At 43.9% G+C, this 24679-nt stretch overlaps 2 protein-coding genes across 3 annotated transcripts in view; both read right to left on the reverse strand.

Moving 5' to 3' along the window:
- Positions 1 to 1064, reverse strand: part of LOC308469543 (uncharacterized protein) — a 54084-nt gene extending 53020 nt beyond the window's left edge. The window contains exon 1 of one of the 2 annotated variants that reach the window (XM_080992155.1): positions 757 to 1064. The gene's annotated coding sequence lies outside the window, so the exon portion shown is untranslated. The remainder of the gene's footprint in view (positions 1 to 756) is intronic. The other variant, XM_080992157.1, reaches the window with a different exon arrangement.
- Positions 1065 to 3989: 2925 nt separating this feature from the next.
- LOC308469742 (uncharacterized protein) lies at positions 3990 to 15559 on the reverse strand. Its single transcript, XM_080992636.1, has 3 exons — positions 15530 to 15559; positions 12283 to 12469; positions 3990 to 6330 (listed from the first exon to the last, which is right to left on the reverse strand). Exons 2-3 carry the CDS (start codon positions 12380 to 12382, stop codon positions 4916 to 4918), a joined length of 1515 nt encoding a protein of 504 aa, XP_080848762.1. The 5' UTR covers positions 12383 to 12469; positions 15530 to 15559; the 3' UTR covers positions 3990 to 4915.
- Positions 15560 to 24679: the final 9120 nt, after the last annotated feature.

The following is a 24679-nucleotide window of genomic DNA, read 5'->3' on the forward strand; positions in this document are numbered from 1 at the left end:
CTACAAAACAGTAGTCTTATGATGGCAGCCCTGTACAGGAAAGTTTTTCATGTTTTAATTTTTTTGGTGTTTTTGTTGGAAGCCGCCCAGAGTGGCTGAGGCAACGGAATCAGATGGGCAGGCTGCAAGTAATGAATTATTTATTTTTATTTTACTCTTATTCTTATTAGTATTATTCCCTCCTAAGCCCATCCTGTTATGCATGCTGATCAGAGACTTTGTCCAAACCCGCCCCCCCTTGAACGCAAGAGGGCTTCCTATTTTTACAGCTATTCTTCACATTTCTATACTGCCATTTCTCCAAAGATCACAGGGCAGCTTACAAGAGAAAAACACAGAGATGCATAGCAGAGTAAGAAATAAAAACGACAACCCCCCCCCCATGCAGGTGTGCAGTCCATAGATTGTTTAATGAGCCAAACACCTGGGAGAAGAGCAAGGCTTTCGCCTGTTGCCTAAAGATAAGGTCCTCCTCCGAGGGGTCTTCTGCTGGGGTATAAATATTAAATTTAATTAATACTATTAAGGCGATCCTGGCCAGCAGTGTCCACCCCTCTCCTCTTGCCCGCCTCCTTCCCTGCAACTCCCTTTGTACTAGATCCATGCAGGAGGAAGCTTCTCCCCCCCCCCTTTCAAGGCCCCCCGTTTAAGAAAACAGCTCCCTTTCCTCCCTTCTCTTCTCCTCGTCCCGGGGCTTCTCATCCTGGACCCCCTCGCAAAGCCCCTTCCCTCCTTCCCCGCCATTGGCGAAATTACCCGACATCCTGGGCAGCGGGGGCGGGAATGGGAGCCCCCGCGTGGGAGGCAGGGAGTGACGCGCTTAATTAGGAGGCTTGATTAGGAAGCAGCCCCTCCTCAGCCTCCGCACGATGCAGCCCCGCTTCCCGCCTCCTTCCCTCCTTCCTTTGCAAGCCCGGAGATTATCTCTGCTGGTGAAGCCGGAAGTGGAGGCAACTCTGAGGAGGAAGGAGAGGTTTCTCTCCACGCTCAGCCTCTTGTCTGTTATTTGATAATCGGGGGAAGGAAAACCTTGTAGCACCCAACCAATGGGAAGGCGAGGGAGGAAACGTGTGCATGGGGAATCTAAGCTCTTTCTTTGCCCCAGCTGGACTGTGCCTGCTTTGGACCCCCACTTTTGCAAGAACGTATTGTCCTCAATAAGGAACGCGGCTGGAGCTGTGGGTTAAACCCCAGAGCCTAGGGCTTGGCGATCTGAAGGTTGGCAGTTTGAATCCCCGCGAAGGGGTGAGCTCCCGTTGCTCGGTCCCTGCTCCTGCCAACCTAGCAATTGGAAAGCACAAAGTGCAAGAAGATAAATAGGTACCTGTTGTAAACAAAATCTGCCCTTATGCTCTTATGGGGGACACAAGAGCCTTTACAGAGTCCTTTGCTGGTTCTCCATCAGTGGGAGAAAATAACAGAGGCCAACCAGAGAATATTGAGAAGCAAAGCAGCTAGTAAGCCTGATCTTTATTGAACTGTTGCAACAGGTTGCTCCCCTCACATGGAGGAGAAAGGAGGAGGACCTCGAACAAAGGTGTGCCTGCCCTTATATAGCCCTTTTAAATTCCCTGCCCTGGAGCTCAAGACCACCCCTCCTCCATACATCATACATACATCACAGAAAAGGCTGTCTACAACACTAATTTGAATGTTGTTGCTTTTCCTGTGCTGCTCCAGACATGTGGTCCACATATCTATGTATGTGTTTGCTTCGTACATTTATGAACATTTATTATATATATAAGACCTTAAAATTTTTTATTACATTTTTATTACCTCCAGCGGGAAGGTAAATGGCGTTTCCGTGCACTGCTCTGGTTCGCCAGAGGCGGCCTAGTCATGCTGGCCACATGAACCAGAAGCCGTACACTGGCTCCCTCGGCCAGTAAAGTGAGATGAGCACCACAGCCCCAGTGTCATCCTCGACAGGACCTCACGGTCAGGGGTCCCTTTACCTTTACCTATTGTCCTCAATAAACTCTTTATTTGCTTCTCCAATATTCTTCAGATGGTATTTTAAGGAAGGGGATCAAGGGTCTCAGGACCCACTTCTTACAATGTATGAAGTAGCTTATGGCAAAAGAGCCTAATAACTCTTCTGGGTAACTGAATAAATTATTTTAATAAATATTTAAATGGAGAACATATTTTGCCTTCTCATGTTCATGCAAACATGGTTCTACTCCAATCTCACTTAGTATTAAATTGTGGGTGGACATAGCAGACGCCACAGAGATTTCTCCAAGTGGTTCTTTATAGTAAGCTGGAACTGAACTGAACAGCAAACAGCTCAGCAACCCAGGGTTTCCCGCCTAAATTGACTGATGTGGACCCGAGTGAAAACTATATACACAATACCCCTGGTGGCCAGGATGAGAACGTCAATACATAACACTTAGTCCCCACTTCCACCTCAGCAAAGAATTTTTTATACAGAAATCTCCTGGACAGAAGTCTCCCTGTTTGCATTACAGGGAGGGCTCAGCCTCTGTCTACCTTATTGCACACTCAATACACACAATGTCTTTTGCCATGTCCTGTATTCTCAAAGAAACACTCCAGAGACACAGGAACAGTGACAGGCAGCAGCAGCAGCAGCTTGACAGATTAGCTGGGGATTTTGATCCAGAAAAGGAGCAGACGGGGAAAGGTTAAGCAGAACCCACCCCCCCATGTTGCCCTTAGGTGTGCTCAGTCTTCACCTGCTTCATGACTCCACCTGGCATGAGAAAGGATGGAGCTCCAGGAAACAGGAAGTGGTCCTTCAACCAGCAAGGAATCTCACCATCACAGACAGATCCAGTCTCCTGCTGGGGAGTCAAGAGTGGCCCTGGGGTGGCAGAGAGAGGAAGGGAAAGGACCAGCGTCAGAAGGAATGGCAGGGCTCCAGATGCTCCCTTGGACCCCCCCCTCCCTTGACACCAAGGGGAGCTCCTGTTCTGGGGCTGAAAGCATTGGCGTGGAGGTTAGTTTTTGTCAGGACTGCAAGGAAGGGGGGAAAGGAAACGTAAAACACACCCACCCATGGACACACTAAGAACTGAATGAAAATAGGCCTGTCTGAAGGAATAGCTACTGGAGAGCATAATGTGGGGTTTAGCTGTAATGCTCACCTGCCTCCCTGGACTGGTCTTGGGGTCAGGGAGCTGAGGTGGTCGATCAACATGAAGTTCCAAGGTTACCTTTCCTTCTACTCAGCTATTCCAGCTCTTGTCTCCCCCCCATTTCTTTCTTTATGGAGGGTCAAAGGATATGCACTTTGTATAGACGTAACTACAACCAACATCTGGTATCTTCTGGGTGCACCAAGGTGGCCTCCTTCTGCATTGTCAACAAGTGACAACTGTCATGGAACAATCCCCAGTGTCTCTGCAGAAGTTTTTACTGATGGGCTTGTAGGGGCAGGGGAGAGAGGCAGACTGCTAGGTGGATAGGGTTGTGGGATAGAAATGTCAATAACCAAAGACTGAACTGGAATAAATGTGTAACCTGCCTCAAGATTCTTTGTGGTTCTTTTGTGCTTTCACATTAACTAAATCTGCTGCAAAACAACAACAGAAATGGAAATGAGCTGGAAGAACTTGACGAAAAAATAGGAATTTTTTTTATAAACAATAGATTGCCAAAAATAAGAGAAAGAATAGAAATACTTAAATGCCCCTATTAATATTAATGAAATAAAAGAAGGAATTGTGACTTCTAAGAATGGTAAAGTCCCTGGTACGGTACACATGGTATTTCTATAATGAATTACAAAAAATTGGAAGAGACAATATTACCGGTATTAGAAAAAGTAATGAACAAAATTTTAGAAGGAGGACATGTGCCAGAATAATGGCAAGAGGCCCTAATTACATTAATACTGAAATATGGATCCAATTTAGAGTAAATTAAAAATTATAGACCAATCTCACTTCTAAGTTCAGATTATAAATTATTTGCAAACATTTTTGCCAATAAATTGAAAAAGATCCTGGCAAGATTCATAAAGATTAATAAAGATTAATAAAGTCAGGCTTACTATGGAGAAGACAAATTTACAGCAACGTAAGATTGGTAGTAGATACAATAGAATACCTAGAAATGAGACCAGATAAAAAGGCAGCCCTGATCTTGGTGGATGCGGAGAAAGCATTGGATCATGTTTTGGGAGCATTCATGCAAAACACTTTGGAAATGATGAGTTTGGGTGAGAAAATATGTAGTGGTATAAAAGCGATTTATATTTCCCAAAGGGTCAGACTAATTATAAATGGTGAAACATCAGAAGCTTTTAATATCTCTTAAGGGAACAAGACAGGGCTGCCCTCTTTCTCCTCTCCTCTTTATCACACTTCCGGAAGTGTTTTTGAAAGCAGTAAGAGAAGACCCTAGAATAGAAGGAATTAAAGTTGGACAAAGGGCCTATAAGGTCAGAGCCTTAGCAGACAATCTAATAATTCCAACAGGAAACCCTCTAGAGCAGCGATTCTCAACCTGTGGGTCCTCAGATGTTGTTGGACTACAACTCCCATCATACCTGAGCTCTGGCCTTGCTAGCTAGGGGTGATGGGAGTTGTAGTTCAGCAACATCTGGGGGCCCACAGGTTGAGAAAGGCTGCTCTAGAAAGTACTATACAGTGGTACCTCTGGTTACATACGATTCAGGTTACATAAGCTTCAGGTTACAGACTGTGCTAACCCAGAAATAGGACCTCGGGTTAAGAACTTTGTTACAGGATGAGAATGGAAATTGTGTGGTGGCGGCGTGACGGCAGCAGGAGGCCCAAACAGCTAAAGTGGTGCTTCAGGTTAAGAACAGTTTCAGGTTAAGAATACACCTCCGGAACAAATTAAGTACTTAACCCGAGGTACCACTGTATTAAGACCTCCCCATGTAAATTAGTGGATATTTCCTAAGGTTCCATATTGACTAAAGCTTCTCTGCTGTGTGAGTTTGCCAATGTAATGTAAGTTTATCCTTCCTGTTGAAGCTTTTTCCACATTCAGTACATTTAAATGGTTTCTCCCCCGTGTGAGTTCGCTGGTGTATTCTAAGGTGTCCACTTTTACTGAAGCTCTTTCCACATTCAATACATTTAAATGGTTTCTCCTCTATGTGAGTTTGTAGATGTCTTCTAAGTATTACATTTTGACTAAAGCTTTTTCCACATTCAATACATGCAAATGGTTTCTCCCCTGTGTGAGTTCGTTGGTGTCTTCTAAGGTGTCCACTGTCACTGAAGCTCTTTCCACATTCAACACATTTAAATGGTTTTCCCCCCGTGTGAGTTCGTTGATGTATTCTAAGGTATCTATTTTGACTGAAGCTGTTTCCACATTCAATACATGCAAATGGTTTCTCCCCCGTGTGAGTTCGTTGGTGTCTTCTAAGGTTTCCACTTCTACTGAAGCACTTTCCACATTGAGTACATTCAAATGGTTTTTCCCCTGTGTGAGTTCGTTGGTGTATTCTAAGTGCTCCACTTTGACTGAAGCTGTTTCCACATTCAATACATTTAAATGGTTTCTCCCCTGTGTGAGTTTGTTGATGTATTCTAAGGTGTTCACTTCTACCGAAGCTCTTTCCACATTCAATACATTTAAATTGTTTCTCCTCTGTGTGAGTTCGTTGATGTCTTCTAAGTGTTCCACTTCTACAGAAGCCCTTTCCACATGCAATACATTTAAATGGTTTCTCCTCTATGTGAGTTTGTAGATGTCTTCTAAGTGCTCCACTTTCACTGAAGCTCTTTCCACATTCAATACATGCAAATGGTTTCTCCCCTGTGTGAGTTCGTTGGTGTATTCTAAGTGTTGCATATTGACTGAAGCTCTTTCCACATTCAATACATGCAAATGGTTTCTCCCCTGTGTGAGTTCGTTGGTGTATTCTAAGTGTTGCATATTGACTGAAGCTCTTTCCACATTCAGTACATTCAAATGGTTTTTCCCCTGTGTGAGTTCGTTGGTGTATTCTAAGGTTTCCATTTTGACTGAAGCAGTTTCCACATTCAATACATTTAAATGGTTTCTCCTCTGTGTGAGTTCGTTGATGTATTCTAAGGTGTCCACTTCTACTGAAGCACTTTCCACATTCAGTACATTCAAATGGTTTCCCCCCTGTGTGAGTTCCTTGATGTTTTCTAAGAGTTCCATTTTCCTTGAAGCTCTTTCGATAGTCAGTACATTTAAATGGTTTCTCCTCTATGTGAATTCGTTGATGTGTCCTCAGTCTTCCACTGTGACTAAAGCACATCCCACATTCCATGCATTTAAACTGTTTCTTTGTTCTTCCCAATGAATTCACTGATGGCTCCATAGAATTCTGGCTATCATCTTCCTCATCTGTTTGGGAGTGGGGAGGAAGGGGAAGAGAATCCTGTTAAGACTTACAATAAAGAAACTGAACACACGTCAATCCAAATATGCACCTTCTCCTATTTTAACACTGTCCCATTTCTCTATTGTCCTCTCTATGTTCCAAAGTTTTAGGAATGCAGATGAGATAATGGCAAGAACAACACATGATCACTCCATTCACACTTAATAAACTGCATTATTTTATAATCTATCGTGGAATTGGCTTCTTAGACACATCTCTGTATTTCTCTTTTCCCAGGGAGGAAATGATTACTGGATCGAGTAGCAGTCTCTCCTATGTCTAAGAAGTAAAACTTTAGTGTTACTATGCCACATGTAACTGTAAAAATATTGCAATATATTTGAATCCCCAAACTTGGCCCTCCAGATATTTTGGGACTACAATTCCCATCATCCCTGACCACTGGTCCTGTTAGCTTGGGATGATGGGAGTTGTAGTCCCAAAACATCTGAAGGGCCAAGTTTCGGGATGCCTGTATTAGAACATAAGAACAGTCTGCTCGATTGGGCAAAGGCCCACCTAGTCCAGCATCCTGTTCTTACAGTGGCCAGCTAGATGCCTGTGGGAAACCAGCAAGCAGGATTTGAGTACAAGAGCCCTCTGCCTTCCTGTGCTTTCCCGGAACTAGTATTAAGAAGCATTATTGCCTAGGACCGTGAGGGCAGAGCAGACATCAGTCCCATCCTCTTTTTCAAGCTATCCAAGTTGTTGGCCATCGCTGTCTCCTGTAGGATGGAATTCCATAGATTAAAAAAGCAGAAATACAACCAAGAACGCTTTTGGACCACAACTCAATAATTCTTGAACTAAAAGGCGAGAAAAATACTCCATTTAGAGTATTGATCATATTTTGGACAATAGAATGAAAGGTGTTTTAGCAGAAAAAAATCATCACAATCAGGCCTGCTTTCTACCAGGACGTCAGATGAAGGAGAATATAAGGAATATAATTGAAATTATTGAATATTTGGAAGTAAGAAATTAGAAAAAAGCGGCCTTAATGTTTATAGATGCTGAAAAGGTTTTTGATAATGTTTCATGGGCTTTTATGAAAAAGATGAAAAAATGAATTTTGGGGAAGCATTTGGGAGAGGAATTGATGCAATTTATTTTTACCAACAGTCTATGCTGATTGTTAATAAGGTTATAACAGAAAAGTGTAAAATAATGAAGGGGACAAGACAGGGATAGCCCCTATCACCATTATCATTTATTTTGGTATTGGAGGCCCTGGCGAGAGAGAAAAAGTGGAGAAATTAATTACAGGAATAATAGTAGAAAATAAAGTATATAAATTAAAAGCTTTTACAGTTCACGTTGTAATTACAGTGAAGGATCCCATAAATACTCCACCAAAGGTAGTAAAAAAAGATATAGGACTTCAGGCAGGCCGGAGGCTTTAAACTAAACAAGAATAATACTAGGTTTTTGGTAAAAAACACAATGGAGCAAGACCAAAAGGAATTTCAACAGAAAACAGAGTTAGTTATACATAACAAAGTCAAATACTGAGAGATTTGTTTGACAGCTAAGAATATAAATATTTTTAAAGACAATTACAAGAATGAGTGGAAAGAAATAAAAAGAGCTTTAGAGATATGGGGAAGAATGAATTTCTTATTTTGAGGAAGAATATCAGTAATAAAAATGAATGTATTGCCAAAAATGTTATTTTTATTCCAATCAGTCCAGGCAATAGGCAACGCAGGATGCTTTGAAAAATGGCAAGAAGATATATCTAGGTTTATCTGACAAGGGACGAAACCAAGTATAAAAAATAAATTATTAAGAGAGGAGGTTTCGCCCTGCCGGGTTTGAAACTTTATTATGAAGCGTCCTGTATCTGCTAGAACCGGGAATGGATTACATTGGAAAACACAGATACTGTATTTTAGATCTGGAAGGACACAAATAATGGATAGCATGCATATTTATGGTAGGAAAAGGCCAAGGTGTTTAGAGCTTTTCAGAATCATATAGTAAGAAAACCAATTTGTAGGGTATGGGAGAAGTATTAAAATTTGCTTGAGTAAAAAACACCCTGGTGGCTTTCCCCCTTGGAAGTAATATCTCTGAAAAAAATTGAATATGAGAAGTTATCAGCCGACTTATAGAGAGCTGTTAACTGAAGTTGAAAACCAACTGAAATTAAAAGATTTTGAAGAGATAAAAGGAAGCTGTAACTGACTACTTATAGTATCATCATCTAAACGCTATCTTTAAGATAGACAAAAAGAACAGTTTTAGTTATGAGACATCACTATTTCAAAAAGAACTCTTAGGAAGTAACATAAAAAGTTCTGTCTAAAATGTATAACTTGCTCCTAGAACGGTATACAAAAGATGAACAGGTCAAAGCAGTTATGACGAAATGGGAAAGGGACTTAGGACATAACATACAAATGGCAGATTGGGAGAGGCTTGGGAAAACAGATCTGAAATTCACAGCTTGCTGTACATGGAAAGAAAACTACATGAAAAGGATGTACTAGTGGTATCTGACTCCTAGTAAGTTATCTAAAACGTATAGAGTAAGTTCAAATATCTGCTGGAAATGTAAAGAAGAAGTGGATACCTTTTGCTATATGTGGTGGTCATGTAAGATAACAGTATCATTTTGGGAAATGGTATAAAATGAAAAAGTAGAGACACGACCTTGCCAACGAGCGCAGTGAAAACCAGGAAGCTATAAAAAAGGCTGGGGAGGGCACGGGATGAGGGGCAGGGGAGGGAGAGCATGCTTTTTACTTCTACAGCTTGTTTTGAGGCAGGATAGATTTGAGCATTGTCTGGGTCCCAGTGCCCCTAATCCTTTTTTATGCTCCATTCTATTGCTGCCAGTGGCTGCTTATTACTCAAACTGAACCTGATACCAGTAGCCACGTGTACAAACAACGTAGAAGGCTGCAAGGAGGAGCGCTTCTACACAGCTAATGGCGAATCCCCTGCAGGCTAAACATGCCCAGCTCCCTTAGCCGTTCCTCATAAGGCATCGTTTCCAGGCCTTTGACCATTTTGGTTGCCCTCCTCTGGACACGTTCCAGTTTGTCAGTGTCCTTCTTGAACTGTGGTGCCCAGAACTGGACACAGTACTCCAGGTGAGGTCTGACCAGAGCAGAAGACAGTGGCACTATTACTTCCCTTGATCTAGATGCTATACTCCTATTGATGCAGCCCAGAATTGCATTGGCTTTTTTAGCTGCCGCGTCACACTGTTGGCTCATGTCAAGTTTGTGGTCAACCAAGACTCCTAGATCCTTTTCACATGTACTGCTCTCAAGCCAGGTGTCACCCATCTTGTATTTGTACCTCTCTTTTTTTTTTTGCCCAAGTGCAATACTTTACATTTCTCCCTGTTAAAATTCATCTTGTTTGTTTTGGCCCAGTTCTCTAATCTGTCAAGGTCGTTTTGAAGTGTGATCCTGTCCTCTGGGGTGTTAGCCACCCCTCCCAGTTTGGTGTCATCTGCAAATTTGATCAGGATGCTCTTGAGTCCATCATCCAAGTCGTTGATAAAGATGTTGAATAAGACCGGGCCCAAGACAGAACCCTGTGGCACCCCACTAGTCACTCTTCTCCAGGATGAAGAGGAACCATTGATGAGCACCCTTTGGGTTCGGTCAGTCAGCCAGTTACAAATCCACTGAGTGGTAGCATAGTCAAGACCGCATTTTACCAGCTTCTTTACAAGAATATCATATATCATATATTGTTTGCTTAATGATCTGCTCCAGAATCTTCCCTGGTATTGATGTCAGACTGACTGGGCGGTAATTATTTGGGTCCTCTCTTTTCCCCTTTTTGAAAATAGGGACAACATTTGCCCTCCTCCAGTCTGCCGGGACTTCGCCTGTTCTCCAGGAATTCTCAAAGATGACTGCCAGTGGTTCTGAGATCACATCTGCCAGTTCTTTTAATACTCTTGGATGCAGTTCATCTGGCCCTGGAGACTTGAATACATCTAAACTAGCCAAGTATTCTTGTACTATCTCCTTAGTTATTCTGGGCTGTGTTTCCTCTGCTGAATCATTTGCTCCAAATTCTTCAGGTCGGGCATTGTTTTCTTTATCGGAGAAGACTGAGGCAAAGAAGGCATTGAGGAGTTCAAATCTTGCTCAAATCTATCCTGCCTCAAAACAAGCAACGGAAGGAAGAGGCTGCAAACTGTTAAATGGAAAAATCCCCCAGGCACAGGGCAAATACCTTGAGTAAAATAGCAAAGGGAGGCAGGTGATTCAAAGCCAGAAGGCACTTTGAAAAGTGGTGCGTAGCCAGCAACAGCTGCAGAAGGTCCGCCCGCTCCCTGAACGGAGCAATGAGGCTGCAGAGGGACGGCAGGACACAGGAGGGGAAGGATAAAATTTAAGCAACCAGCAGCAAAAAAAACCCAACCTCAAGCTCTGAGCCACAAGCGCAGTGAAAATCAGGAGGTAAAAAAGGAAGGCTGCTGGGGACTGGAGGGCAGAGGATGAGGGAGAGGGGGAAATTACGCAAATCCCCCACGTCTCAGCTGATCCGCTGGCTCCTTGAGCCTGCACACTAAACAAACATACAGTTCCTGTCCCTCTTAGTCTCACTCTGATATACCAGTAGTTTCTTAAATAGTTTAGTACAACATTTGATTCAGAATATTTTTTCCCTGTTTTCCCCCTCTGAAAACTAGGTGCGTCTTAAGGTCCGGTATGCCTTACGGAGCGAAAAATACGGTAATATAAGGACCCATGAAAGGAATGGAGTGAAGTCATGTGATTCAGAGAATCTCATGAAATGATTATATAAATGTCTTTGATATAAACTTGCATTTGTAAAAACCAATAAAAATATTTCAAAAAAAGGGAAGTCCATAGATTGACTATGCTTCTGTTGATTCATCATTTGGAAACCCAGAAATAGGTGCTCCTGTTTTTGAACTTTGCCTCGGAAACCGAACGTGCTCCTGAGCTTCAGCAAATTTAAGTCCCCCCCATCGTAATTAAGGTTTTTTTCATCCCACTTGTATCCTTGAGCAGCTAATTTAAGTCCCCCCCTCCCATTGTAATTAAAGCTTTTTTCATCCCATTTGTTCCCTTGCACAGCTGATTTAAGCTCCCCCCCATCAATATTAAAGCCATTTTTGATTGCAGTGTTCTGAGGTGACATTTGCTGCTTTAGTTTTTTCCTATTTTTTACGTTTTGGTTTGTGTGGCTTTTTCATTTTTGACTGTGGCTTCTTCTTTTTTTAATTTTAATTTTTATCATCAACAATACTGTCTTCTTTATTTTATGGTACAGAACATTGATTACTGCTTTCATTTTATGGATCAATGGTCTTGTTAGATAGTAAAATTCATGTTAAATTGCTGTTTTAGGGGTTGTTTTTAAAAGTCTGGAACGGATTAATCCATTTTGCATTACTTTCTATGGGAAAGCACGCCTTGGTTTTGGAACGCTTTGGTTTTGGAAGACTTCCGGAACCTATTATGTTTGAGAACCAAGGTACCACTGTAACTCCTAAGATTTAAAATCCTGGAGGAAGAAAATCTGCCCCCACTACAGTGGTACCTCAGGTTAAGTACTTAATTCGTTCCGGAGGTCTGTTCTTAACCTAAAACTGTTCTTAACCTGAAGCACCACTTTAGCTAATGCGGCCTCCTGCTGCTGCCGCGTGTTTTTTGTTCTCATCCTGAAGCAAAGTTCTTAACCAGAGGTACTATTTCTGGGTTAGCGGAGTCTGTAACCTGAAGCGTATGTAACCCGAGGTACCACTGTACTTTATGAAAGGGATTCAAGAAACAAAGAGCTGCTTTGGAGAAGGCCTCACAACTTCCTTCTTCCTGTCAGGAACTTCCTTCCATTTGTCTCCTCTCCATCTTTTCCTCTTTCTCCCTCCACCATCCATCTATCCCTCTCCCCATCTCCTCTTCCCTGGAACTCACCAGATTTCTCCAAGGGTCCTGGGAGGGAATGCTCAGAGGTTGTGGGGAGGGATGCGGGAGACAGCCTGACCAGGTCAGCCGTCCATCTTCCTCCTTCCATCCTGGCCAGGGTTGCAGGTTCAGTCTCAGCTAGGTTTGCAGCTTCAGCTTCCTGAGGAGCGCAGAATCCAGAGCAAGTTGCAGCTTCCTGGGAGGGAGGGAAAAAGAAGAAGCCAAGGGAGTCTGAGAGCCCCTGCAGGGATTCTCCTGCCCAAGACATTCTGCTGCCACTGGAGAAGCCCCAACTGGGCATCCCCTTCCCAAGAGCCCCCACCCATTTTCAAACACCTTTGGCAATTCCTTTCACCTGCCTGTCCCACCTCCCTTCTTAAGGCTGGCATGGTATGCACATTAGTGGCCTGAGAGTAGATCCCATGGAACTTAAGAGTTAATCTGCAAAGGACTGCTCTGAATACATGGGTGGCCCTTGCATGGAGAAGAAGGAAGCCCCTTGCTTGCATCTGGACCCCCTGGGAGAGGCGGTAGATCCGCCCACTGCTCCCTCTGCCCTCGCTGCCTCCTCCTCTGCCCTCCTGCCCTGCAAACACCCTTTGCTCTTTTTGCACAGGGGAGAGAGGCAGGAAGAGCCTTCAAACCCATCCGTTTCCTCCTCTGCAGCCCAGTGAGGGGGGAAGGAGCTGCAGCGCCTGGTTCACTTCAGATACACACATGGTTTACTGGGATTGTGAATGAACACGTCCTCTGCCTTCCATGGGGTGGGAGTGGGGGGAGTTAAAAGTGGTGAGGAGACCCCCCCCCAAGTCCTTTTGGGAAACAGGAGTTTTGGTCAGGAGTAAACAACTTAGATGGCAAGTTCACAAGAGAAGCACTTTGGAGCACTGCTTGCTCTTACTATGTGTTTGGACCTAGAGGACAACATACACGTTTACACCATGGGATTCCTTAAAGAGGGCATTTCTTTAAATTCAAAGGCCATTTCTACAAAATGGAAGTATTCTGCTGGCAGCCCTATATAGGGAAGTTTTTGATGTTTGGTGTTTTTATTTTGGTGTTTTTGTTGGAAGCCGCCCAGAGTGGCTGAGGCAACACAGTTTTTATTTATTTATTTATTTATATTATTATTATTATTATTATTATTATTATTATTATTATTATTCTTCCCTCCTAAGCCCATCCTGCTATGCATGCTGGTCAGAGACTTTGTCTCAACCCCCCCCCCTTGAATGCAAGAGGGCTTCCTCTTTTTACTGCTGTTCTTTACTGCCCTTCCTCCAAAGATCACAGGGCAGCTTATAATAATAATAATAATAATAATAATAATAATAATAATAATAAATTTTATACCCCGCCCTCCCCAGCCAAGGCCGCGCTCAGAGCGGCTTACAAGCAATAATAAAAACAAGTTGAATGATTACAACTTAAAAACAAAATTAAAATACAACATTAAAATATTGAAACATTAAAATATTAAAATGTAGCCTCCTCGCAGGAAGAGAAGGAAAGAAAAAAGAAAGAAAGGGAGGGAATCAAATTGGCACCAAGCCAAAGGCCAGGCGGAACAACTCTGTCTTACAGGCCCTGTGGAAATATATCAGATCCTGCAGGGCCCTGGTCTAATGAGGCAGAGCATTCCTCCAGGCCGGAGCCAGAGTTGAAAAGGCCCTGGCTCTGGTTGAAGCCAATCTAACTTCCTTAGGGCCCGGGACCACTAGGGTGTTGCTATTTATGGACCTTGAGGCTCTCCGTGGGGCATACCGGGAGAGGCGGTCCCGTAGGTACGAGGGTCCTAGGCCGTGAAGGGCTTTAAAGGTCAAAAGCAGCACCTTAAATCTGACCCTGTACTCCACTGGGAGCCAGTGCAGCTGGAAAAGCACTGGGTGAATATGCTCCCATGGCAGAGACCCCGTGAGGAGCCTTGCTGCAGCATTCTGCACCCGCTGGAGTTTCTGGGACAGCTTCAAGAGCAGCCCCGCGTAGAGCGAATTACAGTAGTCAAGCCTGGAGATGACTGTCACATGGATCACTGTGGCCAGGTCGGGGCGGGAAAGGTAAGGGACCAACTGCTTGATGCGGCGAAGGTGGAAAAATGTCACCTTGGCTGTTGCTGTAACTTGCGCCTCCATGGAAAGGGAGGCGTCAAGGATTACACCCAAACTCTTAACGGAAGGCAATGGCACTAATTGGGCCCCCGCAAGAGAAGGGAGTTGGTCCCTCATCCCCATGCCATCCCGACCCAGCCATAGGACCTCTGTCTTCGAAGAATTTAGTTTCAATCGGCTCCCACGAAACCATCCAGCCACAGCTTCCAAGCATCTGGTCAGTGTGTTCGGGGCTGAGTCGGTGTGGCCATCCATCAGCAGATAGAGCTGAGTGTCATCGGCATACTGGTGACAACCCAGCCCAAAGCTCTGGATAATGTGGGCAAGGGGGCGCATAAAGATGTTAAAAAGCATCGGGGAGAGAATTGTGCCCTGTGGCACTCCACACACCAAGGAGTGGCGCAATGACATTTACCTCCCTAGTGCCACCCTCTGTCCCCCACCAGAGATAAAAGAACACAGCCAGTTACGGGCTATGCCCTGTATCCCCACGTCTGCGAGGCGGTGGTCCAGAAGATAATGATCGACCATGTCAAAGGCTGCTGACAAATCTATAAGGATCGCCAGTCCTGACCCGCCTCGATCCAGTTGTCTACGGAGATCATCTGTTAGGGCAACCAGAGCCATCTCGGTCCCAAAACCAGGACGGAGACCGGACTGAAATGGATCTAAAGCCGATGTTTCCTCCAGAAACCAACCAAGCTGTTCGGCAACCGCTCTCTCAATTACCTTACCCAAGAGAAAAACACAGAGATGCATAGCAGAGTAAGAAATAAAAACAACACCCCCCCAACTCAGTTGTGAAGTCCATAGATTGTTTAATAAGCCAAACCCCTGGGAGAAGAGCAAGGCTTTCCCCTGTTGCCTAAAGATAAGGTCCTCCTTCTGCGGGGGTATAGATATTAAATTTAAATTAATACTATTAAGGCGATCCTGGCCAGCAATGCCCATCCCTCTCCCCTCTCCCGCCTCCTTCCCTGCAACTCCCTTTGCACCAGATCCATGCAGGAGGAAGCTTCTCTCTCTTTCCCCAGCACAACCTCCCCCCACTCTTGTGCAGGGCCGCCCCTCCCCGTCCTGGGGCTTCTCATCCTGGACCCCCTCGCAAAGCCCCTTCCCTCCTTCCCCGCCATTGGCTTTGCACTCACCCGAAATCCTGGGCAGCGGGGGCGGGAATGGGAAGAAAGGGTTCTTCTGCTGGGGTATAGATACTAAATTTAAATTACAGTGGTACCTTGGGTTAAATACTTAATTCGTTCTGGAGGTCCGTTCTTAACGTGAAACTGTTCTTAACCTGAAGCACCACTTTAGCTAATGTGACCACCCGCCACCACGCTGCTGCTGCGTGATTTCTGTTGTAGCAGGAACCCCCCACCCCAATCATTCTGTTTGCACAAACTTCACACACACTCACACTCACACACTACATACGCCCCATTTCTGTTACAAATTCATAGAAAATCAACCATACATTGGATTTGCACTGTTCCATTTTTATTTTACTCCATGTGACAAGGACTATCAAAGGGGGGTGGCTTGGTTCTGGTCAGCCATAATCCCTTCAGCATACCAGCACATCCACAGGAGCCCTGCCCAGTTGCTATGTCAGCCTTGATAATCCCAGACAGAAGACAATCAAAATGACAAAGAACTTGCATATGATAGTGGATTCAGCACGGACTGGAACAAAGGACAATAATCAGATCTTCCCTCTGGGGGCAGGAAACTGCAAACTCCCCTTTGTCTCCTGGAAGACACTCCAGGACACTCAGGTTACCACCACAACTCCTCCCTCAACCCCTCCTTTCTGTAATGTATGCATGATGTCAACCCTTTCTGTAATGTATGCATGATGTTTCTGGGGGTGGGCTTGACCTGGAGGATGGGAATTTCAAAAGTTTTTATAAGGTCTGGCACACCATCTTTCTGGGTCTTTCCTCTCACCTGCAAGTGAGGGGAGCACCCTGTCGCGACAGTCTTTCTTCAATAAAGACCAAGCCTACAGGCTGCTGATTTGCTTCAATTTACTCTGGTTGGTGTCTTTACTTTTTGTCCAAGGGAGCCCTCAGATTTTTCCGTTAACAGTTGGCGACCATTCTCAGGGACACTTGGTTCTCCTGCAGAGGTGAGGAGGGAGATAGAGGGGATCAGGCGCCACTGGGCAACCTTAGCCCAGAGATCCTTCTTCCTCTCCCTGCCTCCTCTTTGCGGGCGGTAATCAATCGTCACCAAAAGCCCAACCAGGGGAAGCAAAGGCGAGGTCAAGCCGGCTAAGGGGAAAGGATCCTGAGATCCGCAGGGGACATCTTCGAACGTGAGTATGGTTTGAAGTAAATACATTGGGAGGGGGGTGGAAAAGGAACATCTTCACGACAGCCAGACTTTCCTTCTTTCATTTCTGACGTTACCCCTCGGAGTCGCCCGGGTACGTTTAAATTCTGTCCTTTTCTACCCCGATTCTCCCCTTTCGGAAAGTGGCCAGGGAAATCGCGGAGCTTTACTGTCTGGCGTTACCCCTCGGAGTCGTCTAGGAACGTCAAAACCTTTCTCTGTCTCTCCCCTCAATTTCTTACGCGGAGCGTGTCCGGGGAAATTGTGGTACTCTTGCTGTTTTCCGGCGTTACCCCTCGGAGTCGTCCGGGTACGCCTTAATCTATCTGTCCTTTTCTCCCCCGTTTCCCGTCTTGGAATTGAGTCTGGGGAAGCGTGGCCCTTTATTGTTTTTTCTCTGACGTTCCTCTCTCGGAGTCGTCCAGAGGCGTCCATCCAAACATTTCTCTCTCTCTCTCTTTTCTCGTCTAATTATGCAAATGAAGCCACCCCTCCTGCCTGGCGACCTTTGCTAGGGATGACCCGGGTATGTGAGAACGCAAGGTCGTTTGCTCCCCTTTCAAAACTTTGTTTTCTCGGACCCCCGATCTGGCACTGCACAGCGCAGGCGTCCAGTAGGGAGCCCAAACTTAGTCTCAAAGGCTAGGCAGGAGGCTGTTGTGGAGGGTAGAAGGGGCGGTTCACGAAGTGGGGCCCCACACTAGGATTAGTCTTGTAAACAGCGCTGAGGTAAAGGAATTCCGGGCAGAGGGACCCGTGGTTTGAGTTTCCGGGCAGAGGGACCCGTGGTTTGAGTTTCCGGGCAGAGAGACCCGTGGTTTTGTTTCAGGTTCAGGTTTGAGATTTCCAGAAATTAATTCGTGGTTTATAGATAAGTAGGAATTGTGTTAGTCAAGGGTACTTTGAGTACTGAAAGGATCTTTTATCTGTCCCCCCTTTCTTTCCCATTGCCCCTCCTCCCTTGTGTGTGTGTTCCCACTCTTTCTGTCTTTAGCGTACTTCGTTAATGGAAAAAAAAAAAAAAAGCCCAATAATAACATATGAGAGAATGGGAGCTCACTAAACACCCTAGCTGGACTCCTCCTGGCAACAAAGCTTCCATGAAGCTTTTTGCCCCAGAGAGGATTCCAATATGCCCCTCCAGCTTGTCATCTCCAATTAGAGAAAAATAGAAATAAAATAAAGGGGCAAAAAAAAAAATGGTTAAGTTTGTGTTGTTAAACTGTAGCCTAGAGCTGGAACATGAAACTGTAAACTTAATGGTGCTCAGAAGGCAGTAGATACAGCCCAGCCTGAGAGCCCACGCATTAGAGATCTTAGTTTCTCTTAAAAACAAACAAACAAACAAAAAAAAAAACGAATAAGAGATGTACTCAAAGATTTAGAAATATTTCAAGGGTTTGTATTTACATTGGCCTCGGCATCCACAGACTGTTCTTAAATGCACATAGTTTTAAATTGCAAGCTTGCTTCAAAATTTTAAAGCTAAGGAAGCCATGTTGCAACTTATTAATCTTAAACAAAACAAAATGGAGAATGGAGTGTGCAAATGTTTGTTATTTGAGAGAGGCTCTAAAAGAGAGTTTTCCTCCCAAGTGGTAAAATCCTGTATACGTGCTACTTGTGTTCTGAAAGGGGGACTACCCCACCTCCTTCCTCCAATTTAAGTGAGGAGGGTGATTTTAAGTCTAATGGTAAATGATGTTTTGTTGTAACTTTTGAGTTTGTGAGTACACCTGTGTTCCAGTCTATTTTGGAAGGTGAAGTTAACCTAATGTTTCTGCTGCAAAAGCCTAGTTGAGCCAACTGCTCTCTCAAGCTAAAATGCAGTGTATGTATTTCATTAAGCATATGCCTATGAAAGTATGGTGTTCCTTCTAAGAAAAATATGTGAGTCCAGTTTTAACTTTGATTTGGTTGGACAGAAGAGTTATTGTAAGGCTCCTGATATCAGTCTCTATAAGACGTCCTGGCCTCTTTTCTTAGAAAATGCCCCCCCCTTGTTTCATTCTGTCTCTTTCAGGTTTTTTTTCCCCCTTCTCCTCCTTACTTCTGTGCCAAGTAAATTTACTCCCGAGTAAGCTTCCTTTAAAGGAAACTGCAAAGGGGGGGGCATAGATTAGGCTTACTATTCCTCTGCAAGTTCAGGAAAAATTGTTCACTTTTGTACTCCTTTTAAATCAAATCTATGGCTGTTTTAATTATTTGTGAGTGGTTATATCAATTGAATTAACTTTGCTTTATAAAGGATCCTCTCCCTATCTTAGGAAAAAAATGTTCACTTCAATCTTCCTTTAAAGATAATTTCTCTAGGAACTTGCACTCCTTAGTCTAAGGAAGAAAACTCTCACTCAAACTAGCTTCAAGATCTGCTAAAAAAAGGTTCTGTATAAAGTTGGGTACTTTTATTTTCCTCTTCCTTAGTACATGATAGGCGCATGGCTTGTGATCTCTTCCCCAGTTGTGTCTGTGTACATAAGTATGTGTGTGTTTCTGGTAGTACAAATCTTGCTATGAACCCTGTATTTTAGGGTTGGACTAGGTGACCCCAGGTCCCTTTCAACTTTCCCAATTTGTAGCTGCTGTGTTGAAATTCAGCCCAGATTTGCTCTTTGTTTTTAAAAGGTGCGAGGTGAAGCCGTGATGTTTGAAGCAGAACTGGTGATATCAGGCATTTAAGTGATTACAGTGTTTATCATTTTGTCTATTATTTACAAAAATCAGACTTAAAAGTCTACTCAAAGTTTAAGCACATACAAATGAATAATCAAGTAGAATTAGCCTTGACCAATCCTGTAAATAAAGGGCAGGGGAAAAAAAAAAAAATTTGTCTGCAAATGGTAAGGTTGAAATGACTGAGAATGATGTATGCAACAACAGCAGCAAGGATACTTCTCGCCAAACATTGGAAAACTCAAGATCTACCCACACTGGAAGAATGGCAGATACAACTGATAGACTACATGGAACTGGCTGAAATGACCGGCAGAATCCGTGACCTGGGAGAAGAGAGGATTGAGGAGGACTGGAAGAAATTTAAGAACTATTTACAAAAGTATTGTAATTTGAGTGAATGCTAAATAAGATGCTAGATTAAAATAACTGAGCACCACTAAATTTAGAAGTTTTTAAGAAAATAAGTAAGACTGTGAAAATTTAGCTCCTTTCGAGAATTATAAGATTATGAAATATAGAAGGGATATAAGAATTAAAATAAGATGATAAATTGCTGACAAAATGTTACAACGATGAAAGTGGGAGCGGGAGATGTGAGGAAGTCCAAAGAAAATGTGAAAATATGTTAAGATAAATGTTATATTGTTTATTATGTTTATTTTTATTGTAAAACCCAATAAATTGCTTTAAAAAAAATAAATAAAAAATGAAATGACTGAGAATGTTGAAAAAAGCGTGGCATTGTTCCGCGAATGGCCAGAGGGATATTAGCCCTTTCCTGTACATAAAGGAAGCAGTCTCTTTTGCTTGGGCTGAAATTGCTAGTTTTGGTGAATACTTAAATTGCTGAGTTTCTCTTTTTTGTTTAAAATCAAACCCTATTTTCAAAATCTACTCCTTACCCTTCCCTTCCCTTACTCAAATAGTAGTTTAGCCAAAGGATGCAACATTTTCAATAGTATAAAAGGTTTGCTGAGACACAATCACTCTGCACATGCACAGAGGCTAGATCAGCTAAAGAGAGAGAGAGAGAGGGAGAGAGGAAGGGGGGAACTGTAAGGGGGGAGAGGTTTTCTTTGAGAACTGCAGAGAGAAACGTATCCAAATTTCCTTATGTAAAACTTGGAACCATTGAGGGAAATCACCCTTAATATGTCTTTGCTCCAGGGGCTACGTAAGACAAAAGGGTTAAAAAACTAGCCCATCAAAAGTCAAGAGCTTTCCAGGTTCCAAATCTTAACATGCCAAATTCTTTTCACAGGTAAATATCAAAGCATTCCCCCCTCAATGGGAATTTTAGGAACAGCATTTCCTGACAGGCTTCTCACATGAAATAATTTTCCCTTTAAAACAGGATACGTGAACTCGGACCCACATAAGCAAAATGTTTAATAACTTGCCAATTGTGTTCAAATTAACAAAGGTTTTGTCCCTTCGTTTCTTCCACAGCCAAACTAAGTGAAGGAAAGCAAACAAACTGGGCAGATAATAACAGTAATTATATGAAAATGTGATGATAATAATATTGGAATGAATGAAATGCTTAATCCGCTAAGATTTTTATTATTTGCAGCTTCCCACGTAAATTGAAAGACATCCTTTTTGCCTTTTGCTCCTTACTTTTTCTAACTGTCTTTCAAGCCCTCAAAACCCTGTCCCTTACAGGATATCACTTCTACAGATGTGTTACTACAGATCCAATGAAAAGCTTCGCCACCACAAGACCTGCAACAACAGACACCAAAGTTTTCAAAGTGGCCACAGCTATCTCTTTCAAAGGATATAGACTGATGGGGGAGTGGGGCTGACAAAGGGGGGAGGAGTTGAATTACAAGGACATTTTCTCACTTTTGAAACTCAAGCCTCTGTGCTCCAGGATTCAAAAGATACATGCGTAAAAGTCACAATTGTGTCAAGATATGCAACTGATATTTAATTAGTTTGTTTTGTATTATGTGTTATTATGTAAGAATGTTGAAATGTGTCTGACAGTGTGATTTCCACAAAGGGGGGCATTTTTTTTGTTTAACTGTTTTATGTTTAATGTCTTATTCCTTACACCCCAGTGGAGGATTCTCATACATTTTATGCTTTTAACAGGTCAGGCTATTATGTAGTCCAATGTTTAGAATTAGATAAATTTATAACCACATTTCATTGTTCCACCTGGCACTCTGCCAACTTCCCTACCCATTTTAAAATGTGCTAAAACTCGCTTTACCAAAGAGAAGCTGATAAGATACATGAAGGTGCATATGCTTTGGTTTAGCAGGAATGATCCCTTATAGATTTAAATTGACTTATTTGGACAACTGCCCTTGTTAAGAATGGTTTTCTTTTAACAGATTGGTTTGAAGAGTTGAGAACCATGGGGCAAGATAAATTCAAATTGGACTCAGTTTGAATTGGGCAAGTGTATCCAGGCTGCAATTAGCTTTTTGGTCCTTAAAGTGCAAGTGAGCAACTTCCCATGAGTGCAAGACCACAGCCTATAATAAAATCCCATCGAAAGGCCAAGGCCAAGGCATCTCCCTCACGAGGTGTCCAAACCTGTGCCAGCTATGGTGAATGCCAGGCGACATGGTTAAATGAAAGCCCCGAGGGGATTCAACAGGATGTGTTGCTGTAGCACTATGTCAGTGTGAGACCACAGAAGAGCTAGCTTGACACCTGAGAACACGAAAATGGCGGGGGGGGGGGAGCAAACTGCACTTTTCAGTCATTAGTGGACCTTCCTGCTAAATGTAAAGCATAGACCACTATTGAGAAAATATTTCTTCCAAGGTGCTAGAATACCACAAGTAACTGAGCAACAAAATATTAATTTTACGTGATATCCTATGTCTAACTATGTGCACTGTTACACCATTATATTTCTATGCAAATATCCTTAAAGAAGCATGATATCCAAGTCCCTTTCAGGTTCACATGGACACACGCATCGGGGACGGAGAATAGCAGGTTAATATTTACCACCTTAAATTGTGCGGAGAAAAGGATTGCAAAGTAGCCACCTTTGCAATCTTATCTCCGAAGGGGGGAACTGTAGCAGGAACCCCCCACCCCAATCATTCTGTTTGCACAAACTTCACACACACTCACACTCACACACTACATACGCCCCATTTCTGTTACAAATTCATAGAAAATCAACCATACATCGGATTTGCACTGTTCCATTTTATTTTACTCCATGTGACAAGGACTATCAAAGGGGGGTGGCTTGGTTCTGGTCAGCCATAATCCCTTCAGCATACCAGCACATCCACAGGAGCCCTGCCCAGTTGCTATGTCAGCCTTGATAATCCCAGACAGAAGACAATCAAAATGACAAAGAACTTGCATATGATAGTGGATTCAGCACGGACTGGAACAAAGGACAATAATCAGATCTTCCCTCTGGGGGCAGGAAACTGCAAACTCCCCTTTGTCTCCTGGAAGACACTCCAGGACACTCAGGTTACCACCACAACTCCTCCCTCAACCCCTCCTTTCTGTAATGTATGCATGATGTCAACCCTTTCTGTAATGTATGCATGATGTTTCTGGGGGTGGGCTTGACCTGGAGGATGGGAATTTCAAAAGTTTTTATAAGGTCTGGCACACCATCTTTCTGGGTCTTTCCTCTCACCTGCAAGTGAGGGGAGCACCCTGTCGCGACAGTCTTTCTTCAATAAAGACCAAGCCTACAGGCTGCTGATTTGCTTCAATTTACTCTGGTTGGTGTCTTTACTTTTTGTCCAAGGGAGCCCTCAGATTTTTCCGTTAACACTGTTCTTATCCTGAAGCAAAGTTCTTAACCCGAGGTACTATTTCTGAGTTAGCACAGTCTGAAACCTGAAGCGTATGTAACCCGAGGTAGCACTGTAATACTATTAAGGCGATCCTGGCCAGCAATGCCCACCCCTCTCCCCTCTCCCCCCTCCTTCCCTGCAACTCCCTTTGTACCAGATCCATGAAGGAGGAAGCTTCTCCCCCCCTCCCCTTCAAGGCCCCCCGTTTAAGAAAACAGCTCCCTTTCCTCCCTTCTCTTCTCCCCATCCAGCGGCTTCTCATCCTGGACCCCCTCGCAAAGCCCCTTCCCTCCTTCCCCGCCATTGGCTTTGCACTAACCCGACATCCTGGGCAGCGGGGGCGGGAATGGGAGCCCCCGCGTGGGAGGCAGGGCGTGAAGGCGCTTAATTAGGAGGCTTGATTAGGAAGAAGCCCCCTCCTCCGCCTCCGCAGGATGCAGCCCCCCTTCCCGCCTCCTCCCCTCCCTCCCTCCCTCCTTTGCCAGCTCTAATTTTATCTCTGCTGGTGAAGCCGGAAGTGGAGGCAACTCTGAGGAGGAAGAAGTTTCTCTCCACGTTCAGCCTCTGGTCTGTTATTTTATAATTGGGGGAAGCAAATCCTTGTAGCACCCAACCAATGGGAAGACGAGGGACGGAACGTGTGCATAGGGAATATAAACTTATACTTTGCCCCAGCTGGACTGTGCCTGCTTTGGCTCCCAGCTCTTGCAAGAATATATTGTCCTCACTAAGGGCTTGCCGATCAGAAGGTTGGCAGTTTGAATCCCTGCAATGGGGTGAGCTCCCATTGCTCTGTCTCTGCTCCTGCCAACCTAGCAGTTCGAAAGCACATCAAACTGCAAGTAGATAAATAGGTACCTGTTGTAAACAAAATCTGCCCTTATTCCCTTATGGGGGACACAAGAGCCCTTATAGAGTCCTTTGCAGGTTCTCCATCAGTGGGAGAAAATAACAGAGGCCAACCAGAGAATATTGAGAAGCAAAGCAGCTGGTAAGCCAGATCTTTATTGAACTGTTGCAACAGGTTGCTCCCCTCACAGGCAGGAGAAAGGAGGAGGACCCCGGACAAAGGTGTGCCTGCCATTATATAGCCCTTTTAAATTCCCTGACTTGGAGCTCAAGACCACCCCTCCTCCATACATCATACATACATCACAGAAGGGGTGTAACCCAAGACCACCCCCCATAAACATCATACCTACAACATAGAAAAGGCGGTCTGCAACAGAAATTTGAATGTTGTTGTATTTCCTGTCTGCCAGGTTATCTGATAATGCCTTATCTGATTGCCTTTCCTGGTAGTCTGGCCATTCCTTTGAGACGGTGATTACCCAATTCCTGAGACAATGGGAAGGCCCCTCACCCCTCCCTCCTTGCAGAGAATACATTTCATCAGTTTGGGAGTCAAAATGGTTTCAGGACGGTCTTCCCGTGCTGCTCCAGACACGTGGTCCACGTATCTATGTACGTGTTTGGTTGGTACATTTATGAACATCT

This window comes from Podarcis pityusensis (assembly GCF_964106645.2).
Source record: "Podarcis pityusensis genome assembly, chromosome: 2".
Taxonomy (NCBI): domain Eukaryota; kingdom Metazoa; phylum Chordata; class Lepidosauria; order Squamata; family Lacertidae; genus Podarcis; species Podarcis pityusensis.

Bases quoted from the DNA above. Each gene is read 5' to 3' on its own strand.
- LOC308469742 (XM_080992636.1), bottom strand. From the start codon at position 12,382: ATGGAAGGAGGAAGATGGACGGCTGACCTGGTCAGGCTGTCTCCCGCA. The intron at 6,331-12,282 runs GTGAGTTCCAGG...ACTCCCAAACAG, and splicing joins AGGACCCTTGGAGAAATCTG to ATGAGGAAGATGATAGCCAG.